The 25,852-nt window shown below is 41.2% G+C and overlaps 1 protein-coding gene and 1 long non-coding RNA gene across 3 annotated transcripts in view; one reads left to right on the top strand and one right to left on the bottom strand.

Moving 5' to 3' along the window:
- The first annotated feature begins 1,055 nt into the window (after positions 1–1,055).
- The window catches only part of LOC110507660 (glycerophosphodiester phosphodiesterase 2), a 29,357-nt gene continuing 4,560 nt past the window's right edge, over positions 1,056–25,852 (top strand). For both annotated transcript variants that reach the window (XM_090224730.1, XM_090224729.1), the window contains exons 1-10: positions 1,056–1,498; positions 12,075–12,152; positions 12,785–12,890; positions 15,810–15,913; positions 17,661–17,754; positions 18,849–18,908; positions 19,494–19,592; positions 19,732–19,825; positions 20,943–21,088; positions 25,107–25,189. In XM_090224730.1, coding sequence (XP_090080856.1) covers positions 19,494–19,592; positions 19,732–19,825; positions 20,943–21,088; positions 25,107–25,189 — 422 coding nt within the window. In that variant the 5' untranslated portion in view covers positions 1,056–1,498; positions 12,075–12,152; positions 12,785–12,890; ... (1 more) ...; positions 17,661–17,754; positions 18,849–18,908. The remainder of the gene's footprint in view (positions 1,499–12,074; positions 12,153–12,784; positions 12,891–15,809; positions 15,914–17,660; positions 17,755–18,848; positions 18,909–19,493; positions 19,593–19,731; positions 19,826–20,942; positions 21,089–25,106; positions 25,190–25,852) is intronic.
- On the bottom strand, positions 6,330–25,835 carry LOC149971266 (uncharacterized). The gene is made up of 3 exons (XR_016492705.1): positions 25,802–25,835; positions 20,996–21,096; positions 6,330–6,500 (listed from the first exon to the last, which is right to left on the bottom strand). It is a non-coding gene; the product is annotated as an uncharacterized LOC149971266 (long non-coding RNA).

Genomic DNA, 25,852 nt, shown 5'->3' with positions numbered 1-25,852 from the left:
TATATAAAGTATTATTGTCATTTTAAGTGTGTCAGCTCCTCTAAGAGGGTTCTCATCTGAATGGGAAATTAGACTCGTCACTGATTAAACTGGTAATTACTGTTGCCACAGTCTTAATCTGCCAGGCTAGACAAAGGGTATGTGTGTGTCTGTCGTAACCCACCAGCTCTTTATTTCTAGCCCTTTTTTTCTCTCTCACTGCCTCCATGTCTCTGTCTCTCTCTACTTCTCTCCATCTCTGGGAGAATCTCAATGTTGTACTCCTTGCATCCTCTCTCCTTGCCTCTTACTCAAAAGCCATTGGATGAGAAAGCCAGAGGTCCCGCTCCTCTGGCCTTCTCCTCCAATGGGTTTTGAGAAGGAGGCAAGGGGAGAGGACAATCAGGAGTATGCAATTGAGATTTTCCCTCTGTCTATTCTCTCCACCTCTCTACCTTGTACGTTCTTCCCCATCCTGGGCTGGTAGACTGATGATGCTCATTCTTGCTGAATCGGCACGAGAGAGAAGAGATGTGGAGGAATGCCAGAGTGTGACATCATCAGTGACATGGGCAAACAACCGCAGGAGCAGAGGAGAGAAAACAAAGGAGAAAAACAGGGAGACCCAAGGAGAGAGTGATCAAGACACAGGCTCAGAGTTTGGCTCTACTCAAGGGGATGGTGTGTCTGCTCTCCTTCATGTAATAATGTATGTGGGTGTCTGCTCTCCTTCATGTAATAATGTATGTGGGTGTGTCTGCTCTCCTTCATGTAATAATGTATGTGGGTGTGTCTGCTCTCCTTCATGTAATAATGTATGTGGGTGTGTCTGCTCTCCTTCATGTAATAATGTATGTGGGTGTGTCTGCTCTCCTTCATGTAATAATGTGTCTGCTCCCCTTCATGTAATAATGTATGTGGGTGTGTCTGCTCTCCTTCATGTAATAATGTATGTGGGTGTGTCTGCTCTCCTTCATGTAATAATGCTATTTGGCCATCTAGAGGTTTCAGTAAGAGCTTTTACTAGCTGAGGGTTGTCAAAGTCCATTATGTCTGCTTGGTAAGGTACTATTGTCATTACATGTGTTACAGATTACCAAGAGCTTCACTGCCTCAAATTAGAGAAACACACACACTGTAGCCTAGGCTACTAAATAGTGATCAATTCGACTATAACAATATAAAATCTGTCGGTGTGGTTAAAACGGTTATGTAGCACCAGTCTAGTCTGAGCTTCAAACAACCTTTTCATTTCCTGCCAAAGAACGAGCGTAATAGTTTCAGCCTATTTGTATCATTATTCCTTACTGTAATTATAGATGCATGTACTGTTAGCAACAGGTGGGAGTGGCCGTCTCTCTACGGCTTGTGCTGTCGTACTTTCTCTGGCGCGAGACAAACGCGGCTCTGATTATACCACCAGACTGCAGGAGGCTGCGGCAACACAGATCGCGTGCTTTTTTTTCAACGGATAAACAGAGAATAATAACGGCCGACTAGCTTTTATAATCACCGTCCGGTAAGTGTAAAATAGTTCTTAGCACAGTAAACGGTGGTAATATGAACCAACCGTTGTGTATTTTCTTGTTTTATTATTGGTTAACTAGTCCCATGCATATAAAGGCGGATCATCCTCTCTTGTGCTATGGGCAACCTACCGTCACGAAAGAATAGTAGTTTACTGGGCTATTCTACAAATATATAAATAAAACGATGACTGACTATTCGTTAGTATTCATTAGTAGGCCGTAGATTGACCAGTGAACACTATGATCATAACAGTTGATTGAATGAAGATTGATAGATTGCGTCTGCGGGCTGCTGCTGTGTCGAGTAGTCATTATCTCCGTGGAGACCGACACACGGAGGGAATGACCAGGCGGTTCTGTTGGCCACCGGTACATTTCTAGACTTACAAGATCTGTTTCTTTCGGGGTCCGGCCTGTGTTTATTCTGTTATGTATGTGACGGTCCAGGAATATGAGGGTACACAGCATAGCCTACAGATCTCTCTCTCCCTCATCCCTTCTTCTGTCCATGATTAGCCTGGATGCTGTTTTAGTTTAGGTATTGCATTGGTGCTGGGCTAGCTCAACTGCTTTTTGGATGGGTGCTGGTGTATTGGTATGATTATTTTTTATGGGTGCTGGGGTATAGCATGGGTGGGAAGCGTATTGGTGCTGGTGTATAGCTTGGATGGGAAGCCTATTGGTGCTGGGAATAGCTTGAATGGGAAGCGTATTGGTGCTGGTGTATAGCTTGGATGGGAACCCTATTGGTGCTGGAATATATCTGGGGATGGGAAGCCTATTGGTGCTGATGTATAGCTTGGATGGGAAGCCTATTGGTGCTGGTGTATAGCTGGGGGTGGGAAGTCTATAGGTGCTGGGATATAGCTTGGATGGGAATCTTATTGGTGCTAGGGTATAGCTTGGATGGGAAGCCTATTGGTGCTGGGGTAAAGCTTGGATGGGAAGCCTATTGGTGCTGGGGTAAAGCTTGGATGGGAAGCCTGTTGGTGCTGCTATATAGCTTGGATGGGAAGCCTATTGATGCTGGTGTATAACTTGGATGGGAAGCCTATTGGTGCTGGGGTAAAGCTTGGATGGGAAGCCTGTTGGTGCTGGTATATAGCTTGGATGGGAAGCCTATTGATGCTGGTGTATAGCTTGGAAAGGAAGCCTATTGGTGCTGGGATATAGCTTGGATAGGAAGCCTATTGGTGCTGGTGTATAGCTTGGATGGGAAGCCTACTGGTGCTGGGGAAAGCTTGGATAGGAAGCCTATTGGTGCTGTGGTATAGCTGGGGGTGGGAAGTCTATAGGTGCTGGGATATAGCTTGGATGGGAATCTTATTGGTGCTGGTGTATAGCTTGGATGGGAAGCCTATTGGTGCTGGGGTAAAGCTTGGATGGGAAGCCTGCTGGTGCTGGTATATAGCTTGGATGGGAAGCCTATTGGTGCTGGTGTATAGCTTGGATGGGAAGCCTATTGGTGCTGGGGTTGGGAAGAAAATTGGTGCTGTGTTATAGCTTGGATGGGAAGCCTATTGGTGCTGGTGTATAGCTGGGATGGGAAGTATATTGGTGCTTGGATGGGAAGCCTATTGGTGCTTGGATGGGAAGCCTATTGGTGCTGGGGTATAGCTTGGATAGGAAGCCTATTGGTGCTGGTGTATAGCTTGGATGGGAAGTATATTGCTGCTGGGAGTAGCTTGGATGGGAAGCCTATTGGTGCTGGTGTATAGCTTGGATGGGAAGTATATTGGTGCTTGGATGGGAAGCCTATTGGTGCTTGGATGGGAAGCCTATTGGTGCTGGGATATAGCTTGGATAGGAAGCCTATTGGTGCTGGTGTATAGCTTGGATGGGAAGTATATTGCTGCTGGGAATAGCTTGGCTGGGAAGCCTATTGGTGCTGGTGTGGTGTATAGCTTGGATGGGAATCCTATTGGTGCTGGCGTATAGCTTGGATGGGAAGCCTATTGGTGCTGGTGTATAGCTTGGATTGGAAGCCTATTGGTGCTGGTGTATAGCTTGGATGGGAATCCTATTCGTGCTGAGGTTGGGAAGAAAATTGGTGCTGTGTTATAGCTTGGATGGGAAGCCTATTGGTGCTGTGGTTGGGAAGCCTATTGGTGCTGTGTTACAGCTTGAATGGGAAGCCTATTGGTGCTGGTGTATAGCTTGGATGGGAAGCCTATTGGTGCTGGGATATAGCTTGGATGGGAAGCCTATTGGTGCTGGTGTATAGCTTGGATGGGAAGCCTATTGGTGCTGGGATATAGCTGGGGATGGGAAGCCTATTGGTGCTGGTGTATAGCTTGGATTGGAAGCCTATTGGTGCTCGAGTTGGGAAGCCTATTAGTGCTGGTGTATAGCTTGGATTTGAAGCCTATTGGTGCTGTGGTATAGCTTGGATAGGAAGCCTATTGGTGCTGGGATATAGCTTGGGTGGGAAGCCTATTGGTGCTGGTTAGCTGGGGTATAGCTGGGGATGATGATGTGGTGATGCTGGGAGAAAATGAACAACAGAGAGTCACTGTTAAGTTTAACACTATTTATAGACACACACACTGTCTGTAGCCCTGGCCTGTGGTCATTGTTAAGCCTACGCTACAGGGCAGATACCAGATGGTGTATATTAGGCCATATAATAACAACAATGAGTGTAATGGGAAGCTCCTTTCAATGTCAGCCATTGTGAGTGTACCGATGAGTTTACCAGTCATTGACAAGGTCAGGGGTTCCTTGTCCATTCTACTCAGTCTAATTCTATGGTTTACAACACCAGCCCATCCTACCATTTACAGTGTGTCTGACTGTTTGCTGCTGTTTGTTTTCTGCTGTGTTTGTATGTGGTTTGTGTATGTAATGTGTGAGCTGTAAGAATTTCCTCTTGTAGGACAATAAACATCAATCTAGTCTATCTAATCTTTACCTGGACCTCAGATCAGTTTAGTCACTGTCTCTTTCACTCCTTCAGATTTGACATCAAATCTCTTATACGATAGAGAGTATTACTCCAGTGAGCTGGTATGGCACCGCCACCATAACAACACTGTTATGTGCCAGTTCACTGGAGTTGGTCTGTCCTGTGAAAGAGATATGATCAGTGTATGGGATTAACCTAGTTTAATGGCGGTTCAGATTATTTGTCATGGGTTAGTGTTACAGTACAGATGAGGTAGGTTTATTTAATCCTACATACAGTTGAAGTCGGAAGTTTATATACACTTAGGTTGGAGTCATTAAAACTCATTTTTCAACCACTCCACAAATGTCCTGTTAACAAACTATAGTTTTGGCAAGTTGGTTAGGACATCTACTTTGTGCATGGCACAAGTAATTTTTCCAACAACTTTTTACAGACAGATTGTTTAATTTGTAATTCACTGTATCACAATTCCAGTGGGTCAGAAGTTTACATACACCAAGTTGACTGTGCCTTTAAAAAGCATGGAAAATTCCATAAAATGAAGTCATGGCTTTAGAAGCCTCTGAATGGCTAATTGACATAATTTGAGTCAATTGGGGGTGTACCTGTGGATGTATTTCAAGGCCTACCTTCAAACTCAGTGCCTCTTTGCTTGACATCATGGGAAAATCAAAAGAAATCAGCCAAGACCTCAGAAAAAATATTGTAGACCACAAGTCTGGTTCATCCCTGGGAGCAATTTCCAAATGCCTGAAGGTACCACATTCATCTGTACAACAATAGTACACAAGTATAAAAACCATGGGACCACGCAGCCATCATACTGCTCAGGAAGGAGACGCGTTCTGTCTCCTAGAGATGAACGTACTTTGGTGCGAAAAGTACAAATCAATCCCAGAACAACAGCAAAGGACCTTGTGAAGATGCTGGAGGAAACAGGTACAAAAGTATCTATATCCACAGTAAAATTAGTCCTATATCGACATAACCTGAAAGGCCGCTCAGTAGGGAAGAAGCCACTGTTCCAAAACGCCATAAAAAGCCAGACTACGGTTTGCAACTGGACATGGGGACAAAGATCGTACTTTTTGGTGAAATGTCCTCTGGTCTGATGAAACAAAAATAGAACTGTTTGGCCATAATGACCATTGTTATGTTTGGAGGAAAAAGGGGGAGGCTTGCAAGCCGAAGAACACCATCCCAACCGTGAAGCACAGGGGTGGCAGCATCATGTTGTGGGGGTGCTTTTCTGCAGGAGGGACGGGTGCGCTTCACAATATAGATGGCATCATGAGGATGGAAAATTATGTGGATATATTGAAGCAACATCTCAAGACGTCAGTCAGGAAGTTAAAGCTTGGTCGCAAATGGACCCCAATCATACTTCCAAAGTTGTGTCAAAATGGCTTAAGGACAACAAATTCAAGGTATTAGAGTGGCCATCACAAAGCCCTGACCTCAATCCTATAGAAAATGTGTGGGCAGAACTGAAAAAGTGTGTGCGAGCAGAGGCCTTACAAACACCAGCTCTGTCAGGAGGAATGGGCCAAAATTCACCCACCTTATTGTGGGAAGCTTGTGGAAGGTTCCCTGAAACGTTTGACCCAAGTTAAACAATTTAAGGTCAATGCTACCAAATACTAATTGAGTGTATGTAAACTTCTGACCCACTGGAAGCTGAAATAAATCATGCTCTCTACTATTATTCTGACCTTTCACATTCTTAAAATGAAGTGGTGATCCTAACTGACCTAAGACAGGGAATTTTTACTAGGATTAAATGTCAGGAATTGTGAAAAAACTGAGTTTAAATGTATTTGGCTAAGGTGTATAAACTTCCGATTTCAACTGTAAATGTGTGTACCTTAGCTCAATGGAGTACAGGCTTAACTGAATGAACAATGAAGACGGACAGCAATATGACATTTTATTAAATAGTTTGGGGAATGGCCTCGTCAACAGATGATGTGATGGCAGGTAGCCCTATGCAGGACTCCTGGCATCGAAACCACTCCGCTGGGTGAAAGGAGTTCCAATTATGGCCCTTGTTATTATAGCTGCTGGTGGTGGGGAGGTGGATGGTGCTGAAAAAGAGCAAGTGAGAGAACATGGGTAAATTTACATATAAATACATCCCATGATTTACGCACGTTTGTTGAGAGAGGAAGGTGATAATTGCAAGAGTGAGCCCATAGGTTAAACAGCTAGCATGAGGAATGTGCATTATTGTTCCGTGCTTATAGGCTATAATGTAAATAGGTGAATGATATTCCGCACGTGGTTAGTATGGAAAGAGGTAAAGAAATGAGAGGCTATGCTGATGATACATTTGTATTCGTAGAATAGGAAACAACAGTGATTTATGTTATGCTAAATGGATAAAGTTAAACAAGCATTCAGCCCAGCCTTCCTGATTGAACTTTAGTCAACTACATTTTAATCCACTAACTGTACGCTAAATGTCCAAAATGAAAGCAAATAGAGTGACGAAGGTAGATAGTTTGTGTTCTGTGGGAGAGACCTGTTTGGCTAGCCTGATTATTTGATTGTTTGTGTCTGATAGGTAGTAGGCCTTCAGCGCTCTGGAAAAAATTGATCCTATTTTTACCCTAATCTCTTTCCCTAGTCTTAATATCAAATCAAAGTGTATTTGTCACTTGCCCCCGAATACAACAGGTATTCACCTTCCAGTGAAATGCTTACTTAAAGGCCCTAACCAACAGTGCAATTTTAAAGTAAAAAATAGGTATTAGGTGAACAATAGATGAGTAAAGAAATAAAAACAACAGTAAAAAGACAGTGAAAAATAACAGCAGCAAGGCTATAACAGCAGCAAGGCTATATAAAGTAGTGAGGCTATAACAGTAGCAAGGCTATATAAAGTAGTGAGGCTATAACAGTAGCAAGGCTATATAAAGTAGCAAGGCTATATAAAGTAGGGAGGCTATAACAGTAGCAAGGCTATATAAAGTAGTGAGGCTATAACAGTAGCAAGGCTATATAAAGTAGTGAGGCTATAACAGTAGCAAGGCTATGTACAGTAGTGAGGCTATAACAGCAGCAAGGCTATATAAAGTAGTGAGGCTATAACAGTAGCAAGGCTATATAAAGTAGTGAGGCTATAACAGTAGCAAGGCTATATAAAGTAGTGAGGCTATAACAGCAGCAAGGCTATATACAGTAGAGAGGCTATATACAGTAGTGAGGCTATAACAGTAGCGAGGCTATATACAGTAGTGAGGCTATAACAGTAGCAAGGCTATATACAGTAGTGAGGCTATAACAGTAGCAAGGCTATATACAGTAGTGAGGCTATAACAGTAGCAAGGCTATATAAAGTAGTGAGGCTATAACAATAGCGAGGCTATATACAGTAGTGAGGCTATAACAGTAGCAAGGCTATATAAAGTAGTGAGGCTATAACAGTAGCAAGGCTATATACAGTAGCAAGGCTATGTAAAGTAGTGAGGCTATAACAGTAGCAAGGCTATATAAAGTAGTGAGGCTATAACAGTAGCAAGGCTATATAAAGTAGTGAGGCTATAACAGTAGCAAGGCTATATACAGTAGTGAGGCTATAACAGTAGCAAGGTTATATAAAGTAGTGAGGCTATAACAATAGCGAGGCTATATACAGTAGTGAGGCTATAACAGTAGCAAGGCTATATAAAGTAGTGAGGCTATAACAGTAGCAAGGCTATATACAGTAGCAAGGCTATATAAAGTAGTGAGGCTATAACAGTAGCAAGGCTATATAAAGTAGTGAGGCTATAACAGTAGCAAGGCTATATAAAGTAGTGAGGCTATAACAGTAGCAAGGCTATATACAGTAGTGAGGCTATAACAGCAGCAAGGCTATATAAAGTAGTGAGGCTATAACAGTAGCAAGGCTATATAAAGTAGTGAGGCTATAACAATAGCGAGGCTATATACAGTAGTGAGGCTATAACAGTAGCAAGGCTATATAAAGTAGAGAGGCTATAAAAGTAGCAAGGCTATATACAGTAGAGAGGCTATATAAAGTAGTGAGGCTATATACAGTAGTGAGGCTATAACAGTAGCAAGGCTATATACAGTAGTGAGGCTATAACAGTAGCAAGGTTATATAAAGTAGTGAGGCTATAACAATAGCGAGGCTATATACAGTAGTGAGGCTATAACAGTAGCAAGGCTATATAAAGTAGTGAGGCTATAACAGTAGCAAGGCTATATACAGTAGCAAGGCTATATAAAGTAGTGAGGCTATAACAGTAGCAAGGCTATATAAAGTAGTGAGGCTATAACAGTAGCAAGGCTATATAAAGTAGTGAGGCTATAACAGTAGCAAGGCTATATACAGTAGTGAGGCTATAACAGCAGCAAGGCTATATAAAGTAGTGAGGCTATAACAGTAGCAAGGCTATATAAAGTAGTGAGGCTATAACAATAGCGAGGCTATATACAGTAGTGAGGCTATAACAGTAGCAAGGCTATATAAAGTAGAGAGGCTATAAAAGTAGCAAGGCTATATACAGTAGAGAGGCTATATAAAGTAGTGAGGCTATATACAGTAGTGAGGCTATAACAGTAGCAAGGCTATATACAGTAGTGAGGCTATAACAGTAGCAAGGCTATATACAGTAGAGAGGCTATAAAAGTAGCAAGGCTATATACAGTAGAGAGGCTATATAAAGTAGTGAGGCTATAACAGTAGCGAGGCTATATACAGTAGAGGCTATAACAGTAGCAAGGCTATAACAGTAGCGAGGCTATAACAGTAGCGAGACTATATACAGTAGAGAGGCTATAAAAGTAGCAAGGCTATATACAGTAGAGAGGCTATATAAAGTAGTGAGGCTATAACAGTAGCGAGGCTATATACAGTAGCGAGACTATATACAGTAGAGAGGCTATAAAAGTAGCAAGGCTATATACAGTAGAGAGGCTATATAAAGTAGTGAGGCTATAACAGTAGCGAGGCTATATACAGTAGAGAGGCTATATAAAGTAGTGAGGCTATAATAGTAGCGAGGCTATATAAAGTAGTGAGGCTATATAACAGTAGCAAGGCTATATAAAGTAGTGAGGCTATAACAGTAGCAAGGCTATATACAGTAGTGAGGCTATAACAGCAGCAAGGCTATATAAAGTAGTGAGGCTATAACAGTAGCAAGGCTATATAAAGTAGTGAGGCTATAACAGTAGCAAGGCTATATAAAGTAGTGAGGCTATAACAGTAGCAAGGCTATATACAGTAGTGAGGCTATATACAGGCACCGGTTAGTCGGGCTAACTGAGGTAGTATATACATGTAGATATGGTTAAAGTGACTATGCATATATGATAAACAGAGTAGCAGTAGTATAAAAGAGGGGTTGGTGGGCGGTGGGTGGCGGGACACAATGCAGATAGTCCGGGTAGCCAATGTGGGGGGCACCGGTTAGTTGGGCTAATTGAGGTAGTATAGTTAAAGTGACTATGCATATATGATAAACAGAGAGTAGCAGCAGCGAAAAAGAGAGGTTGGGGGGGCAATGAAAATAGTCCGGGTAGCCATTTGATTACCTGTCTTATGGCTTAGGGGTAAAAACTGTTGAGAAGCCTTTTGGTCCTAGACTTGGCACTCCGGTACCGCTTGTCATGCGGTAGTAGAGAGGACAGTCTATGGCTGGTGTCTTTGACAATTTTTAGGGTCTTCCTCTGACACCGCCTGGTGTAGAGGTCCTGGTTGGCAGGCAGTTTAGCCCCAGTGAAGTACTGGGCCGTACGCACTACCCTCTGTAGTGCCTTGTGGTCGGAGGCCAAATAGTTGCCGTACCAGGCAGTGATGCAACCAGCTCTCGGTGTTACAGCTGTAGAACCTTTTGAGGATCTCAGGACCCATGCCAAGTCTTTTTAGTTTCCTGAGGGGGAATAGGCTTTGTTGTGCCCTCTTCACAACTGTCTTGGTGTGTTTGGACCATTCTGGTGATGTGGACACCAAGGAACTTGAAGCTCTCAACCTGCTCCACTACAGCCCCATCGATGAGAATGGGGGCGTGCTCAGTCCTCCTTTTCCTGTAGTCCACAATCATCTCCTCTATCCTATCCCCTCTAACCGGAAGATGGGTACTCCCTCTCTCCCTTCCTCCTTTCCTCCCTTCCTCCCCCCACTCTCCCTCTAACTACCAACAGGTCTTAGGTCAGTGGACATGAAGATTAAGTGTTCGGTCAGTAGAGACAGTGTAGAGTGCTGTAGATGGTTGTTAGGTCATTGGATACAGTATAGAATGCTGTAGATGGTTGTTAGGTCAGTGGATACAGTGTAGAATGCTGTAGATGGTTGTTAGGTCAGTGGATACAGTGTAGAATGCTGTAGATGGTTGTTAGGTCAGTGGATACAGTGTAGAATGCTGTAGATGGTTGTTAGGTCAGTGGATACAGTGTAGAATGCTGTAAATGGTTGTTAGGTCAGTGGATACAGTGTAGAATGCTGTATATGGTTGTTAGGTCAGTGGATACAGTATAGAAAGCTGTAGATGGTTGTTAGGTCAGTGGATACAGTGTAGATGGTTGTTAGGTCAGTGGATACAGTGTAGAGTGCTGTAGATGGTTGTTAGGTCAGTGGATACAGTGTAGAATGCTGTAGATGGTTGTTAGGTCAGTGGATACAGTGTAGAATGCTGTAGATGGTTGTTAGGTCAGTGGATACAGTGTAGAATGCTGTAGATGGTTGTTAGGTCAGTGGATACAGTGTAGAATGCTGTAGATGGTTGTTAGGTCAGTGGATACAGTGTAGAATGCTGTAGATGGTTGTTAGGTCAGTGGATACAATGTAGAATGCTGTAGATGGTTGTTAGGTCAGTGGATACAGTGTAGAGTGCTGTAGATGGTTGTTAGGTCAGTGGATACAGTGTAGAATGCTGTAGATGGTTGTTAGGTCAGTGGATACAGTGTAGAATGCTGTAGATGGTTGTTAGGTCAGTGGATACAGTGTAGAATGCTGTAGATGGTTGTTAGGAGACCTGGTTTTAAGTAGACTAGATATGTTAGTGTTTAAAAAGGAGCTGGATGCAGATCAGGGTTGATTGAGAAGGGAGGCCATTTTGGATGTGTCTAAAGACACAGTAGGGCCTAGATTCAAATCGGACTGTGGAAGATCCGCGTTATAGTGTGATTTACATTTAAAGGTAATTTCCAATTAAACCAGCATATGCAACTTGTACTGTGAATGCGGTCTCCGCAAACACGGAAACATTGCCTTTTAAAAGGTGCATAGCCGAAAAGGGGCGATCAGATTGAATCTAGCCCTAGATCTACTAGATTTCCTCTGGTGAATCTTGGTCTGTTGGTAAACTTAAATCTACTAAACTCTCTCTAAGCTTATATTTTTGGTTGTGATTGGGTATGACAGTAAACTAAACTCCTAAGGCATTTAGAAATTATTCAAGAAATCAATTGTTAAATATCATACATCTTAAAGTCCAAATATTTATGTAGAAATCACAGATTGTCCCTTTATGCTCCCATCTCTCTCTCTCTTTTTCATTCCACGGCTCTCCTTCAATAACGAAAAACTACTGGTACCAAAGACAGTCTCCATTCAGTCTTTTCTGTCCCCTGTCTGTCTCTCCCTCCTTCCCTTCCTCTCTGTCTCTCATCCTCTCTTTCCCTTTTGTCTCTGGGATGCGGGGCTGTAGGTGAGGCTGCGGGTGAGGGTCCGTGTCCAGTCCGAAGCTGGGGAAGCTAAAGGTGGTGCGGCGGCAGCTGCTGCAGAGGTAAACTACTAGTGTCTGTGTGTGTGCACGGTCACGTTCGTTATAGTGATGAGAATACATCTTTTTTAATGAAACGAAGAAACTTAAACAAACTTACAAAAACAACAAAACGAACGTGAAGCTATAATAATAGTGCTGACTGACACAGGCAACTAAACATAGACAATCACCCACCAATCACCCAAGGAATATGGCTGCCTAAATATGGTTCCCAATCAGAGACAACGATAAACAGCTGCCTCTAATTGAGAACCAATCTAGGCAACCATAGACATACAAAACAACTAGACTAGTAAACAACCCCATAAACAACCCCATAAACATACAAAAACCCTAGAAAGGACAAAAACACAACAAACCACCCATTGGCACACCCTGACCTAACCAAAATAATAAAGAAAACAAAGATAACTAAGGTCAGGGCGTGACATGCACGTGTGTGTGTGTTGCTTGTGATGAAGATTCCATTCTAATTGATAGATGAAACAGTACTGTAGTATTAGCTGTCGTTAACAGGTAGAATAGTATTGTTATAGTATTATAGTGTGTTGTTCCCAGGTGATATTATATTAATATTGTATTATATTCTTGTGTATTGTATCATATCATAGTATTATTGTGTTTTTATCCAGGTATGAGCACCAGCCGTTTGTGTCGTGTCTGGCTGGTCTGTACGGCTGTCAATGGAGACGCTACCAGAGGGCCAAGTCTCAGCCTGGGGAGTGCTGCTGCAGCAGGGTAGCCTATACACAGGCACACACACACATACACACACAGAGAAGCACGCACACACACACACACAGACTCAGGCACGTGCACAGGTAGGGTTCAACCAGTGCCCTTCCGTGAAAAAGTGTCTTTGCAGCTCTGTGGATTTTTTGTTGTTGTTGTTGACAAATTAGCCTACTTTTCAATTTTATTTTGAGTCTTTTGTTGTTTTAATTTTAAATGTAACATTAAATTAGGTTATTTCATAAGCTCTTGAATCTCACATAATACCCCCCTCCCTGCCTTCCCGCTCTTAGAGCGCACTTGTGTCTGACTTGCATGCAGTGACCACTGTCTGTGGGCCCCGCCCGGGGAGACTTGAATACTGTTAGAGACAAAGATTGGGGCAATTCGACTGCTTGTTAGTAAGAGGAAAATGTCAGCAGCAGAATAAACTCAAATCAAGTAAAAACATGTTTTTTTCGACTGCTTAGCTAACTAGCTAGCTAGAATATTTATATCATAATTCGCTCTGATCAGCTCAGAGCCACTCTTTTCCTGATGTCAATCGTCTCTCATGGTGTTTAGCCCAAGGACTCACTGCCTTGCTTGCAGTGTGTGATGAGTGAGTGTGTTGTTGTAGAAAATAAATAGACTGTTCTGCAGCAAGGTGCTCACATTGACTAAAACTAGAATGTTATCTGAAACATTGACTAAAACTAGAACGTTATCTGAAACATTGACTAAAACTAGAACGTTATCTGAAACATTGACTAAAACTAGAATGTTATCTGAAACATTGACTAAAACTAGAATGTTATCTGAAACATTGACTAAAACTAGAATGTTATCTGAAACATTGACTAAAACTAGAATGTTATCTTAAACATTGACTAAAACTAGAATGTTATCTGAAACATTGACTAAAACTAGAATGTTATCTGAAACACTGACTAAAACTAGAATGTTATCTGAAACATTGACTAAAACTAGAATGTTATCTGAAACACTGACTAAAACTAGAATGTTATCTGAAACATTGACTAAAACTAGAATGTTATCTGAAACACTGACTAAAGCTAGAATGTTATCTGAAACACTGACTAAAGCTAGAATGTTATCTGAAACACTGACTAAAGCTAGAATGTTATCTGAAACACTGACTAAAGCTAGAATGTTATCTGAAACACTGACTAAAACTAGAATGTTATCTGAAACACTGACTAAAGCTAGAATGTTATCTGAAACACTGACTAAAGCTAGAATGTTATCTGAAACACTGACTAAAGCTAGAATGTTATCTGAAACACTGACTAAAGCTAGAATGTTATCTGAAACACTGACTAAAACTAGAATGTTATCTGAAACACTGACTAAAGCTAGAATGTTATCTGAAACACTGACTAAAGCTAGAATGTTGTCTTAAACACTGACTAAAACTAGAACGTTATCTGAAACACTGACTAAAGCTAGAACGTTATCTGAAACACTGACTAAAGCTAGAATGTTATCTTAAACACTGACTAAAACTAGAACGTTATCTGAAACACTGACTAAAGCTAGAACGTTATCTGAAACACTGACTAAAGCTAGAACGTTATCTTAAACACTGACTAAAACTAGAACGTTATCTGAAACACTGACTAAAGCTAGAACGTTATCTGAAACACTGACTAAAGCTAGAATGTTATCTTAAACACTGACTAAAACTAGAATGTTATCTGAAACACTGACTAAAGCTAGAATGTTATCTTAAACACTGACTAAAACTAGAACGTTATCTGAAACACTAAAACTAGAACGTTATCTGAAACACTGACTAAAGCTAGAACGTTATCTGAAACACTGACTTAAGTTAGAACGTTATCTGAAACACTGACTAAAGCTAGAACGTTATCTGAAACACTGACTAAAGCTAGAACGTTATCTGAAACACTGACTAAAGCTAGAATGTTATCTGAAACACTGACTAAAGCTAGAATGTTATCTGAAACACTGACTAAAGCTAGAATGTTGTCTTAAACACTGACTAAAACTAGAACGTTATCTGAAACACTGACTAAAGCTAGAACGTTATCTGAAACACTGACTAAAGCTAGAATGTTATCTTAAACACTGACTAAAACTAGAACGTTATCTGAAACACTGACTAAAGCTAGAACGTTATCTGAAACACTGACTAAAGCTAGAACGTTATCTTAAACACTGACTAAAACTAGAACGTTATCTGAAACACTGACTAAAGCTAGAACGTTATCTGAAACACTGACTAAAGCTAGAATGTTATCTTAAACACTGACTAAAACTAGAATGTTATCTGAAACACTGACTAAAGCTAGAATGTTATCTTAAACACTGACTAAAACTAGAACGTTATCTGAAACACTAAAACTAGAACGTTATCTGAAACACTGACTAAAGCTAGAACGTTATCTGAAACACTGACTTAAGTTAGAACGTTATCTGAAACACTGACTAAAGCTAGAACGTTATCTGAAACACTGACTAAAGCTAGAACGTTATCTGAAACACTGACTAAAGCTAGAACGTTATCTGAAACACTGACTAAAACTAGAATGTTATCTGAAACACTGACTAAAACTAGAACGTTATCTGAAACACTGTCTAAAGTTAGAACGTTATCTGAAACACTGTCTAAAGCTAGAACGTTATCTGAAACAGTGTGTGGTGAGTTTGCTGATAGTGCAGAGTGGACTGGGCACGTGCTGAGTATTGATTCTCTCTCTGCTGACATACTGCAACTGCAGTGTATGTTGTTAATGTTACTGATCTAACCCTTTATAGGAACAATTACTCTCTCTCTTTCTTTGACTGCCTTTCTCTCTCTGACCCCCCCACTCTCCCTCTACCCCCCCTCGTGTCTCTCCCCTTCTCATCCCCTCTCCCTTCTCTCCCACCCCTCTCTGCTTCCTTCTCTCTCTCCTCCAGGTGGAGTGTGGGAGCGTGGTCCTTCTGGTCCTGACCTTCCTCCTCTCATCTCTGTTCCTCTACTTCTGGAGCCAGGCTCACAACGATTACAATGATTTTGATTGGTGGGTCACGCGCATGCACGAAACACAAACACATATGTACGACACACACACCACCCACATGCACGCAAGCATGCACGCACGCACACACACACACCACACGCACATATATACACACACACACACCACACATGCACAGATTGTACTACAGTGGGGAAAAAAGTATTTAGTCAGCCACCAATTGTGCAAGTTCTCCCACTTAAAAAGATGAGAGAGGCCTGTAATTTTCATCATAGGTACACTTCAACTATGACAGACAAAATGAGAAGGAAAAAAAATCCAGAAAATCACATTGTAGGATTTTTAATGAATTTATTTGCAAATGATGGTGGAAAATAAGTATTTGGTCAATAATAAAAGTTTATCTCAATACTTTGTTATATACCCTTTGTTGGCAATGACAGAGGTCAAACGTTTTCTGTAAGTCTTCACAAGGTTTTCACATACTGTTGCTGGTATTTTGGCCCATTCCTCCATGCAGATCTCCTCTAGAGCAGTGATGTTTTGGGGCTGTTGCTGGGCAGCACGGACTTTCAACTCCCTCCAAAGATTGTATATGGGGTTGAGATCTGGAGACTGGCTAGGCCACTCCAGGACCTTGAAATGCTTCTTACGAAGCCACTCCTTCGTTGCCCGGGCGGTGTGTTTGGGATCATTGTCATGCTGAAAGACCCAGCCACGTTTCATCTTCAATGCCCTTGCTGATGGAAGGAGGTTTTCACTCAAAATCTCACGATACATGGACCCATTCATTCTTTCCTTTACACGGATCAGTCGTCCTGGTCCCTTTGCAGAAAAACAGCCCCAAAGCATGATGTTTCCACCCCCATGCTTTACAGTAGGTATGGTGTTCTTTGGATGCAACTCAGCATTCTTTGTCCTCCAAACACGACGAGTTGAGTTTTTACCAAAAAGTTATATTTTGGTTTCATCTGACCATATAACATTCTCCCAATCTTCTTCTGGATCATCCAAATGCTCTCTAGCAAACTTCAGACGGGCCTGGACATGTACTGGCTTAAGCAGAATTTGAGTCCCTGGCGGCGTAGTGTGTTACTGATGGTAGGCTTTGTTACTTTGGCCCCAGCTCTCTGCAGGTCATTCCCTAGGTTCCCCCATGTGGTTCTGGGATTTTTGCTCACCGTTCTTGTGATCATTTTGACCCCACGGGGTCAGAACTTGCGTGGAGCCCCAGATCGAGGGAGATTATCAGTGGTCTTGTATGTCTTCCATTTCCTAATAATTGCTCCCACAGTTGATTTCTTCAAACCAAGCTGCTTACCTATTGCAGATTCAGTCTTCCCAGCCTGGTGCAGGTCTACAATTTTGGTTCTGGTGTCCTTTGACAGCTCTTTGGTCTTGGCCATAGTGGAGTTTGGAGTGTGACTGTTTGAGGTTGTGGACAGGTGTCTTTTATACCGATAACAAGTTCAAACAGGTGCCATTAATACAGGTAACGAGTGGAGGACAGAGGAGCCTCTTAAAGAAGAAGTTACAGGTCTGTGAGAGCCAGAAATCTTGCTTGTTTGTAGGTGACCAAATACATATTTTCCACCATAATTTGCAAATAAATTCATTAAAAATCCTACAATGTGATTTTCTGGATTTTTTTTCTCATTTTGTCTGTCATAGTTTAAGTTTACCTATGATGAAAATTACAGGCCTCTCTCATCTTTTTAAGTGGGAGAACTTGCACAATTGGTGGCTGACTAAAAACTTTTTTGCCCCACTGTATATGTATGCATTGCAGGTTTAACTTTGAGACTCTGGGATTCTGGTTCCCCTGGTCTCTGGTGCTGCTGGTTATTGCTGCTGCTCTGTTCACCTACATCTCTCTGCTGCTGGTGAGAACTAGAACTACTACTATAAAAACGACTATACTTATACTACTGATATTACTGTACTATTTCTACTGTTACTACTACTATGCAACTACTGCTGCCCGTTTCTCCTACATCTCTCTGCTGCTGGTGAGAACTAGTAATACTACTATACACAACTATACATACATACTACGTACTATACTTGTATTAATACTATTACTATAATATTATTACTACTATTCTATTGCTGCTGCTCTGCTGCTGGTGAGAACTATAGTACTATCACTATACAAATTCTATGCTACTGTTGCTGCTCTGTTCAGTACTACTACATTACTATACCACTGTACTACTGCTGCTCTCTTCAGTACTACTACATTACTATACCAATGTACTGCTGCTGCTTTCTTCAGTACTACTACATTACTATACCACTGTACTACTGCTGCTCTCTTCAGTACTACTACATTACTATACCACTGCACTACTGCTGCTCTCTTCAGCACTACTACATTACTATACCACTGCACTACTGCTGCTCTCTTCAGTACTACTACATTACTATACCACTGTACTGCTGCTGCTCTCTTCAGTACTACTACATTACTATACCACTGCACTGCTGCTGCTCTCTTCAGTACTACTACATTACTATACCACTGTACTACTGCTGCTCTCTTCAGTACTACTACATTACTATACCACTGCACTACTGCTGCTCTCTTCAGTACTACTACATTACTATACCACTGTACTGCTGCTGCTCTCTTCAGTACTACTACATTACTATACCACTGTACTGCTGCTGCTCTCTTCAGTACTACTACATTACTATACCACTGTACTACTGCTGCTCTCTTCAGTACTACTACATTACTATACCACTGTATTGCTGCTGCTCTCTTCAGTACTACTACATTACTATACCACTGTACTACTGCTGCTCTCTTCAGTACTACTACATTACTATACCACTGTACTACTGCTGCTCTCTTCAGTACTACTACATTACTATACCACTGTACTACTGCTGCTCTCTTCAGTACTACTACATTACTATACCAATGTAGTACTGCTGCTCTGTTCATTTACATCTCTATGTTGTTGTCTTGCAGGTACTGGCAGTTTGTTTACTGTCTGAGGGACAGAGGTTGTACCTTCACTGGAGTCACAAGGTATCTCCCATCCTCCATGGAGTACAGCACACAGTCAAATCAAATCACATTTTATTTGTCACATACACATGTTTAGCAGATGTTATTGCGGGTGTAGCGAAATGCTTGTGTTTCTAGCTAAGAACAGTGCAGTAATATCTAACAAGTAATGTCTAACAATACACACAATCTAAAGTAAAGGAATGGAATTAAGAATATATACATATTTGGATGAGCAATTTCAGAGCAGCATAGACTAAGATACAGTAGAATAGAATACAGTATATACTTATGAGATGAGTAATGCATAGACTAAGATACAGTAGAATAGTATAGAATACACTATATACATATGAGATGAGTAATGCATAGACTAAGATACAGTAGAATATAATACATGATATACTTATGAGATGAGTAATGCAAAATATGTAAACATTATTTAAGTGACTAGTGTTCCAATTACTAAAGTGGCCAGTGATTTCAAGTATATGTATATAGGGCAGCAGCCTCTAATTGACACACACACACATAATCTGTGAAGAAGCACAAACTGATCTGGATGACACATATGTTGATTAGTCCTTTGATATTTTTCTATGTTAGATGGGGATTGTGGTGACCCTGGCATTCGCTGTCAGTGCCACGGCTGTTCTGTCTGAGGTGTGGAGTAAAGAGTGGAAGACCCTCCTCCTCTCCCTGCAGGTTGGCTAGTCTAGCCGTCACTCACACATACACAGACCAATAAAATCAAGCGACCCAAAGTGACAATGTGAAATGTGTATGTTCAGTTGTCTGCATTGTGATATGAACCTTTCGCTGTCTCCCCTTCTCTATTGGCTAGGTCACAGCCCCCTTTCTTCATGTAGGCGGGGTTTTATTTATGACTCTCCTGTCCTGGCCAATAGCGCTGCACTTTTTTCGCATGAACAAGAGAGGTAAGTGCTCCGATTGGCTGCTGTAAAACAAGTCCAGTTTCTGGTCGTGTTCCCCTGCTTAGTCGTTGCGGACAAATGCCAGATTTTTCAAAGCCTGGATAGGTATTTTACGTATCAGCTAACCACATCTATGTTATAGCAACCTGGTGTCCAACTGCACGGTCAAGGATGTGGCACACAACCATTGGTTGACGCATGCAACATCTGAGCAGAAGAACGCAACCCCTGTTGACTGAGACTTAGAGGAAACTTTTCAGAGTTGTAAACCTGACATAGACACTGCATTGTGTGTATTGTTGTGAATTGTTAAATATTACTGCACTGTTGGAGCTAGAAACACATGAATTTCACTACACCCGCAATAACATCTGCTAAACGTGTATGTGAAAATGAAAATTGATTTGATGACGCACACTCTGTGCTTCGCTTTCTCTCTCTCCTTTTCCCTCTATCTCTCGCTCTCTCTTGTTTCTCTGTCATCTTCATGGTCACTGAGTTGTCGTGGTGACGTGAAGCTGTAGGTGGACTAGCTGACTCATGTCTGGCCTCTCTGTGGAGGATAATGACACACACACACTTAAGCTGTGTCAGGTGTACAGTAGTCTGATTTAAAGGGGCAATCTGCGGTTCACACAATAACAAACGACTCCCGTCACCTATTGTGGTAAACAGCTACGGGATGGGGCTGGAGAAATGTAACCACTCTTACCAGATTTATAGACCAAGTGTTTATACATTCATGAGGAATTCATAAATCATTCAATAAATCAATGGGTAAATACAAATGGATGTAGCAATCACAGATTGCCCCTTTAAGCTCTGATTTCATCATTAAGACTTGTATAACTAGAATTAGAACACTGGATCTCTGCTAGAGAGCCTGTTCCAGTATGAGGTTGTTGTGAAATATGGTCACGCTCTCTCTATGGCTCTCTCGCTCTCTATGGCTCTCTCTCACTCTCTCGCTCTCTATGGCTCTCTCTCACTCTCTCGCTCTCTATGGCTCTCTCGCTCTCTTGCTCTCTATGGCTCTCTCACCCTCTTGCTCTCTATGGCTCTCTCGCCCTCTTGCTCTCTATGGCTCTCTCGCTCTCTCTCGCTCTTTCTCTCTCTCTAGTGCATCAGGTGTGTCTGTTGGGTGTGTACCTGGGTGTATTGTTCAGTCTGTACCTGGTTCCTCTGGCCATGTATTCTCCCTGCATCAGAGAAGCTGGAACCCTGGGACCCAAACCAACACTCCTCGGACACAGAGGAGCTCCCATGGTACATATCTATATATCAATGACATTATTATCAATATTATCACTATCTATATATAACATTATTATCAATAGTATCACTATCTATATATAAAATTATTATCAATAGTATCACTATCTATATATAACATTATTATCAATAGTATCACTATATATATATATATATATATATATATATATATATATATATATATATATATATATATAACATTATCATCTATCAATAACTTCATTATCAATATTATCACTATCTATATATTACATTATTATCAATATTATCACTATCTATATATAACATTATTATCAATAGTATCACTATCTATATATAACATTATTATCAATAGTATCACTATATATATATTACATTATTATCAATATTATCACTATCTATATATAACATTATTATCAATAGTATCACTATCTATATATAACAGTATTATCAACATTATCATTATCAATAACTTCATTATCAATAGTATGACTATATATATATAACATTATCATCTATCAATAACTTCATTATCAATATTGTCACCATATATATAACATTATAATCTATCAATAACTTCATTATCGATATTATCTCAATATATATATATATATATATATATATATATATATAACATTATTATCATCTATCAATAACGTCATGATCAATATTATCACTATATATATAACATTATTATCAACATTATCATTATCTATCAATAACCTCATGATCAATATTATCACTATCTATATATAACATTATTATCATCTATCAATAACTTCATGATCAATATTATCACTATATATATATATATATATAACATTATTATCATCTATCAATAACTTCATGATCAATATTATAAATCTCGCACACCGCTCCAGCGCTCCATGTCCTTTTCTACCGCTCTGCTAAAAACCGCTCCAGCCCTCCATGTCCTTTTCTACCGCTCTGCTAAAAACCGCTCCAGCCCTCCATGTCCTTTTCTACCGCTCTGCTAAAAACCGCTCCAGCCCTCCATGTCCTTTTCTACCACTCTGCTAAAAACCGCTCCAGCGCTCCATGTCCTTTTCTACCGCTCTGCTAAAAACCGCTCCAGCGCTCCATGTCCTTTTCTACCGCTCTGCTAAAAACCGCTCCAGCCCTCCATGTCCTTTTCTACCGCTCTGCTAAAAACCGCTCCAGCCCTCCATGTCCTTTTCTACCACTCTGCTAAAAACCGCTCCAGCGCTCCATGTCCTTTTCTACCACTCTGCTAAAAACCGCTCCAGCGCTCCATGTCCTTTTCTACCACTCTGCTAAAAACCGCTCCAGCCCTCCATGTCCTTTTCTACCACTCTGCTAAAAACCGCTCCAGCCCTCCATGTCCTTTTCTACCACTCTGCTAAAAACCGCTCCAGCCCTCCATGTCCTTTTCTACCACTCTGCTAAAAACCGCTCCAGCCCTCCATGTCCTTTTCTACCACTCTGCTAAAAACCGCTCCAGCCCTCCATGTCCTTTTCTACCACTCTGCTAAAAACCGCTCCGCACTCACATGAAAAAAAACTGGCATACCAAATTCGCTCTATTCATTAAAATCACAATTGAATCAACACCCATATATTTTTATGACTAATTGAATCAACACCCATATATTTTTATGACTAATTGAATCAACACCCATATATTTTTATGACTAATTGAATCAACACCCATATATTTTTATGACTAATTGAATCAACACCCATATATTTTTATGACTAATTGAATCAACACCCATATATTTTTATGACTAATTGAATCAACACCCATATATTTTTATGACTAATTGAATCAACACCCATATATTTTTATGACTAATTGAATCAACACCCATATATTTTTATGACTAATTGAATCAACACCCATATATTTTTATGACTAATTGAATCAACACCCATATATTTTTATGACTAATTGGACCTAACGATTGTTTTTTACGTGTTGAAACCAAACCACATGGATTTGAATGAAAAGTATTTGAATTAACATGAAAAGGTAAATGAAAGAAGCGAACATCGTTTCAAATAGGCTACATGTCATATTCATGTTTTATTTTACCTTTATTTAACTAGTCAGTTAAGAACAAATTCTTATTTACAATGACGGCCTAGGAACAGTCGGTTAACTGCCTGTTCAGGGGCAGAACGACAGATTTGTACCTTGTCAGCTCGGGGATTCGAACTTGCAACCTTTCAGTTGTTAAACAGCATATAAACACTCTAAATAGGTCAGGAGCCAGACATTATTTAGGCTATATGAATACAATTATTTCAAGGCTATTCTACAAAGAAATACATTACATCAGCATTTAAACAACATTTTGTTTTATTAAATCATTATAGTCTATAAATTGTGCAAATAGGCTGTAACTTAGAATTAAATAGAATTTAAATGAAAAATGACTTATTAGTGCCTTTGAATTGATTTTTAGAAACATGAGTTTGGCCAGAGTCCGTGTCTTAAGGCTCGTGTGACGGTGCCTGGAGAGCCGGCCAGCAGCGGAGAATATCCTCTCCACACTTGCAGAGCCACTGGGGATGTTTAACACCCTTTTGGCTGCTCTTGACAGGCTGGGCAGAGATGCAGAGTTGTTGTTTTTATGTTCCTATAGGTAGGATTTTAGGCAAAATAACCAAATCTGTATGGAAAGCTCCTTGACAGTGGCAATATGCCAGGCCTATAGAGTCAAAATCAATTATGGCCTATAGAGTCTAAATCAATTATGGCCTATTGAGTCAAAATCAATTATGGCCTATAGAGTCAAAATCAATTATGGCCTATAGAGTCAAAATCAATTATGGCCTATAGAGTCAAAATCAATTATGGCCTATTGAGTCTAAATCAATTATGGCCTATAGAGTCAAAATCAATTATGGCCTATAGAGTCAAAATCAATTATGGCCTATAGAGTCAAAATCAATTATGGCCTATAGAGTCAAAATCAATTATGGCCAAAGAGTCTAAATCAATTATGGCCTATAGAGTCAAAATCAATGATGGCCTATTGAGTCTAAATCAATTATGGCCTATTGAGTCTAAATCAATTATGGCCTATTGAGTCTAAATCAATTATGGCCTATTGTGTAGATAATAAAACGGAAATGAACGCAACATTTAAGAGATCTGATGTTTAGTTCATAAATACTTTGCTACAATGACACACTTAGTTATCTATCCACCTCGTTCTTTTCCTTTAGCATGTGCACGTAGTATGTACACCATCATGCTTCAGGATACCTTTCTTTTCAGATTCCACAATGATTATTTATTTATGGACACTACATCACCTCACTCCCTCTCTTGTTCTTCGTCCTCATCTTTGTCACATTGATTTAGTCACATTGATTTAGCACCTGTGTGTTTTATCAGTTTCTTCATGAAAATATTTAGCGAACTCCATGACAGTAGCTAAAGCAAGGGGATATAGCAGCACACAAGTAGACTACAAATGCATGCTGGGCCGGGCATCCTCTGAGCTGGTGAGGTGAGTGCTACTGGAGACAAAATTGGAGCTGGCGAGAAGGCTGACACTCCAGCCTTTAGGAATCTCCCACCACTCCAGCCTTTAGGAATCTCGCACCACTCCAGCCTTTAGGAATCTCCCACCAGGCTCCAGCCTTTAGGAATCTCCCACCAGGCTCCAGCCTTTAGGAATCTCCCACCAGGCTCCAGCCTTTAGGAATCTCCCACCAGGCTCCAGCCTTTAGGAATCTCCCACCAGGCTCCAGCCTTTAGGAATCTCCCACCAGGCTCCAGCCTTTAGGAATCTCCCACCAGGCTCCAGCCTTTAGGAATCTCCCACCAGGCTCCAGCCTTTAGGAATCTCCCACCAGGCTCCAGCCTTTAGGAATCTCCCACCAGGCTCCAGCCTTTAGGAATCTCCCACCAGGCTCCAGCCTTTAGGAATCTCCCACCAGGCTCCAGCCTTTAGGAATCTCCCACCAGGCTCCAGTCAAATTGGGAACACTCCGCTCACATACCCTGGTGTGTTCGTGCTTGTCTGTCCTCTAACAGCTTGCTCCAGAGAACACTCTAATGTCCTTTGAGAGTGCAGTGGAGGCTGGAGTGGACGGGCTGGAGACTGACATCACTATAAGGTACACACCCCTCTCTCTCTTGTTTTGTCTGTCTTGTTTGTCTGTCCCCTTCTGATCCCTGTAATAGCCCCGTGTCCTGGCTAGCTTTGACCCCTGTCCTGCCTTGTCCTGTCCTGGCAGCCTTGTACTAATCCTAGAGATCAGACATTAGCGTTAGCGTCCCTCCACTCCTCACAGTTAATGTGATTACAGCCTAACTAATCCAGTTAGAGGTTAGTACTCCTGTCCAGGCCTGCTAGCCTGGCGCTGGCTGTGTTCTCTATGTGGCCTTTAGCATTAGCATGTAGGACGCAGACCTGGACTCAAATACTATTTCAAATCATTTTAGGTACTTTAGCTGGGCTTGAGAAGCTGGGAGGGTGTAATGGAGTTAGCCTGGTGTAGTGGAGTTAGCCTGGTGTAGTGGAGTTAGCCTGGTGTAGTGGAGTTAGCCTGGTGTAGTGGAGTTAGCCTGGTGTAATGGAGTTAGCCTGGTGTAATGGAACCGCCCATCAGGCCCATCCAGGAAGGCTAAAGCAAACGCTCAAAGTATTTGAAAGATTTAAAATAGTACATGCATTTGAACCGGGCCTGTTAGCAGGACCTTAGCTAGCAGACCTAGTGAATCTTCACCTGAGACCTGCCACACGTCTGTCTTGACCATGTGAATGGCAGCACCTAATC

Source organism: Oncorhynchus mykiss, chromosome 27, assembly GCF_057628025.1.
Source record: "Oncorhynchus mykiss isolate SJ-2025 chromosome 27, ASM5762802v1, whole genome shotgun sequence".
NCBI classification, from domain to species: Eukaryota; Metazoa; Chordata; class Actinopteri; order Salmoniformes; family Salmonidae; genus Oncorhynchus; species Oncorhynchus mykiss.
This window is presented reverse-complemented; position numbering and strand designations above follow the sequence as displayed.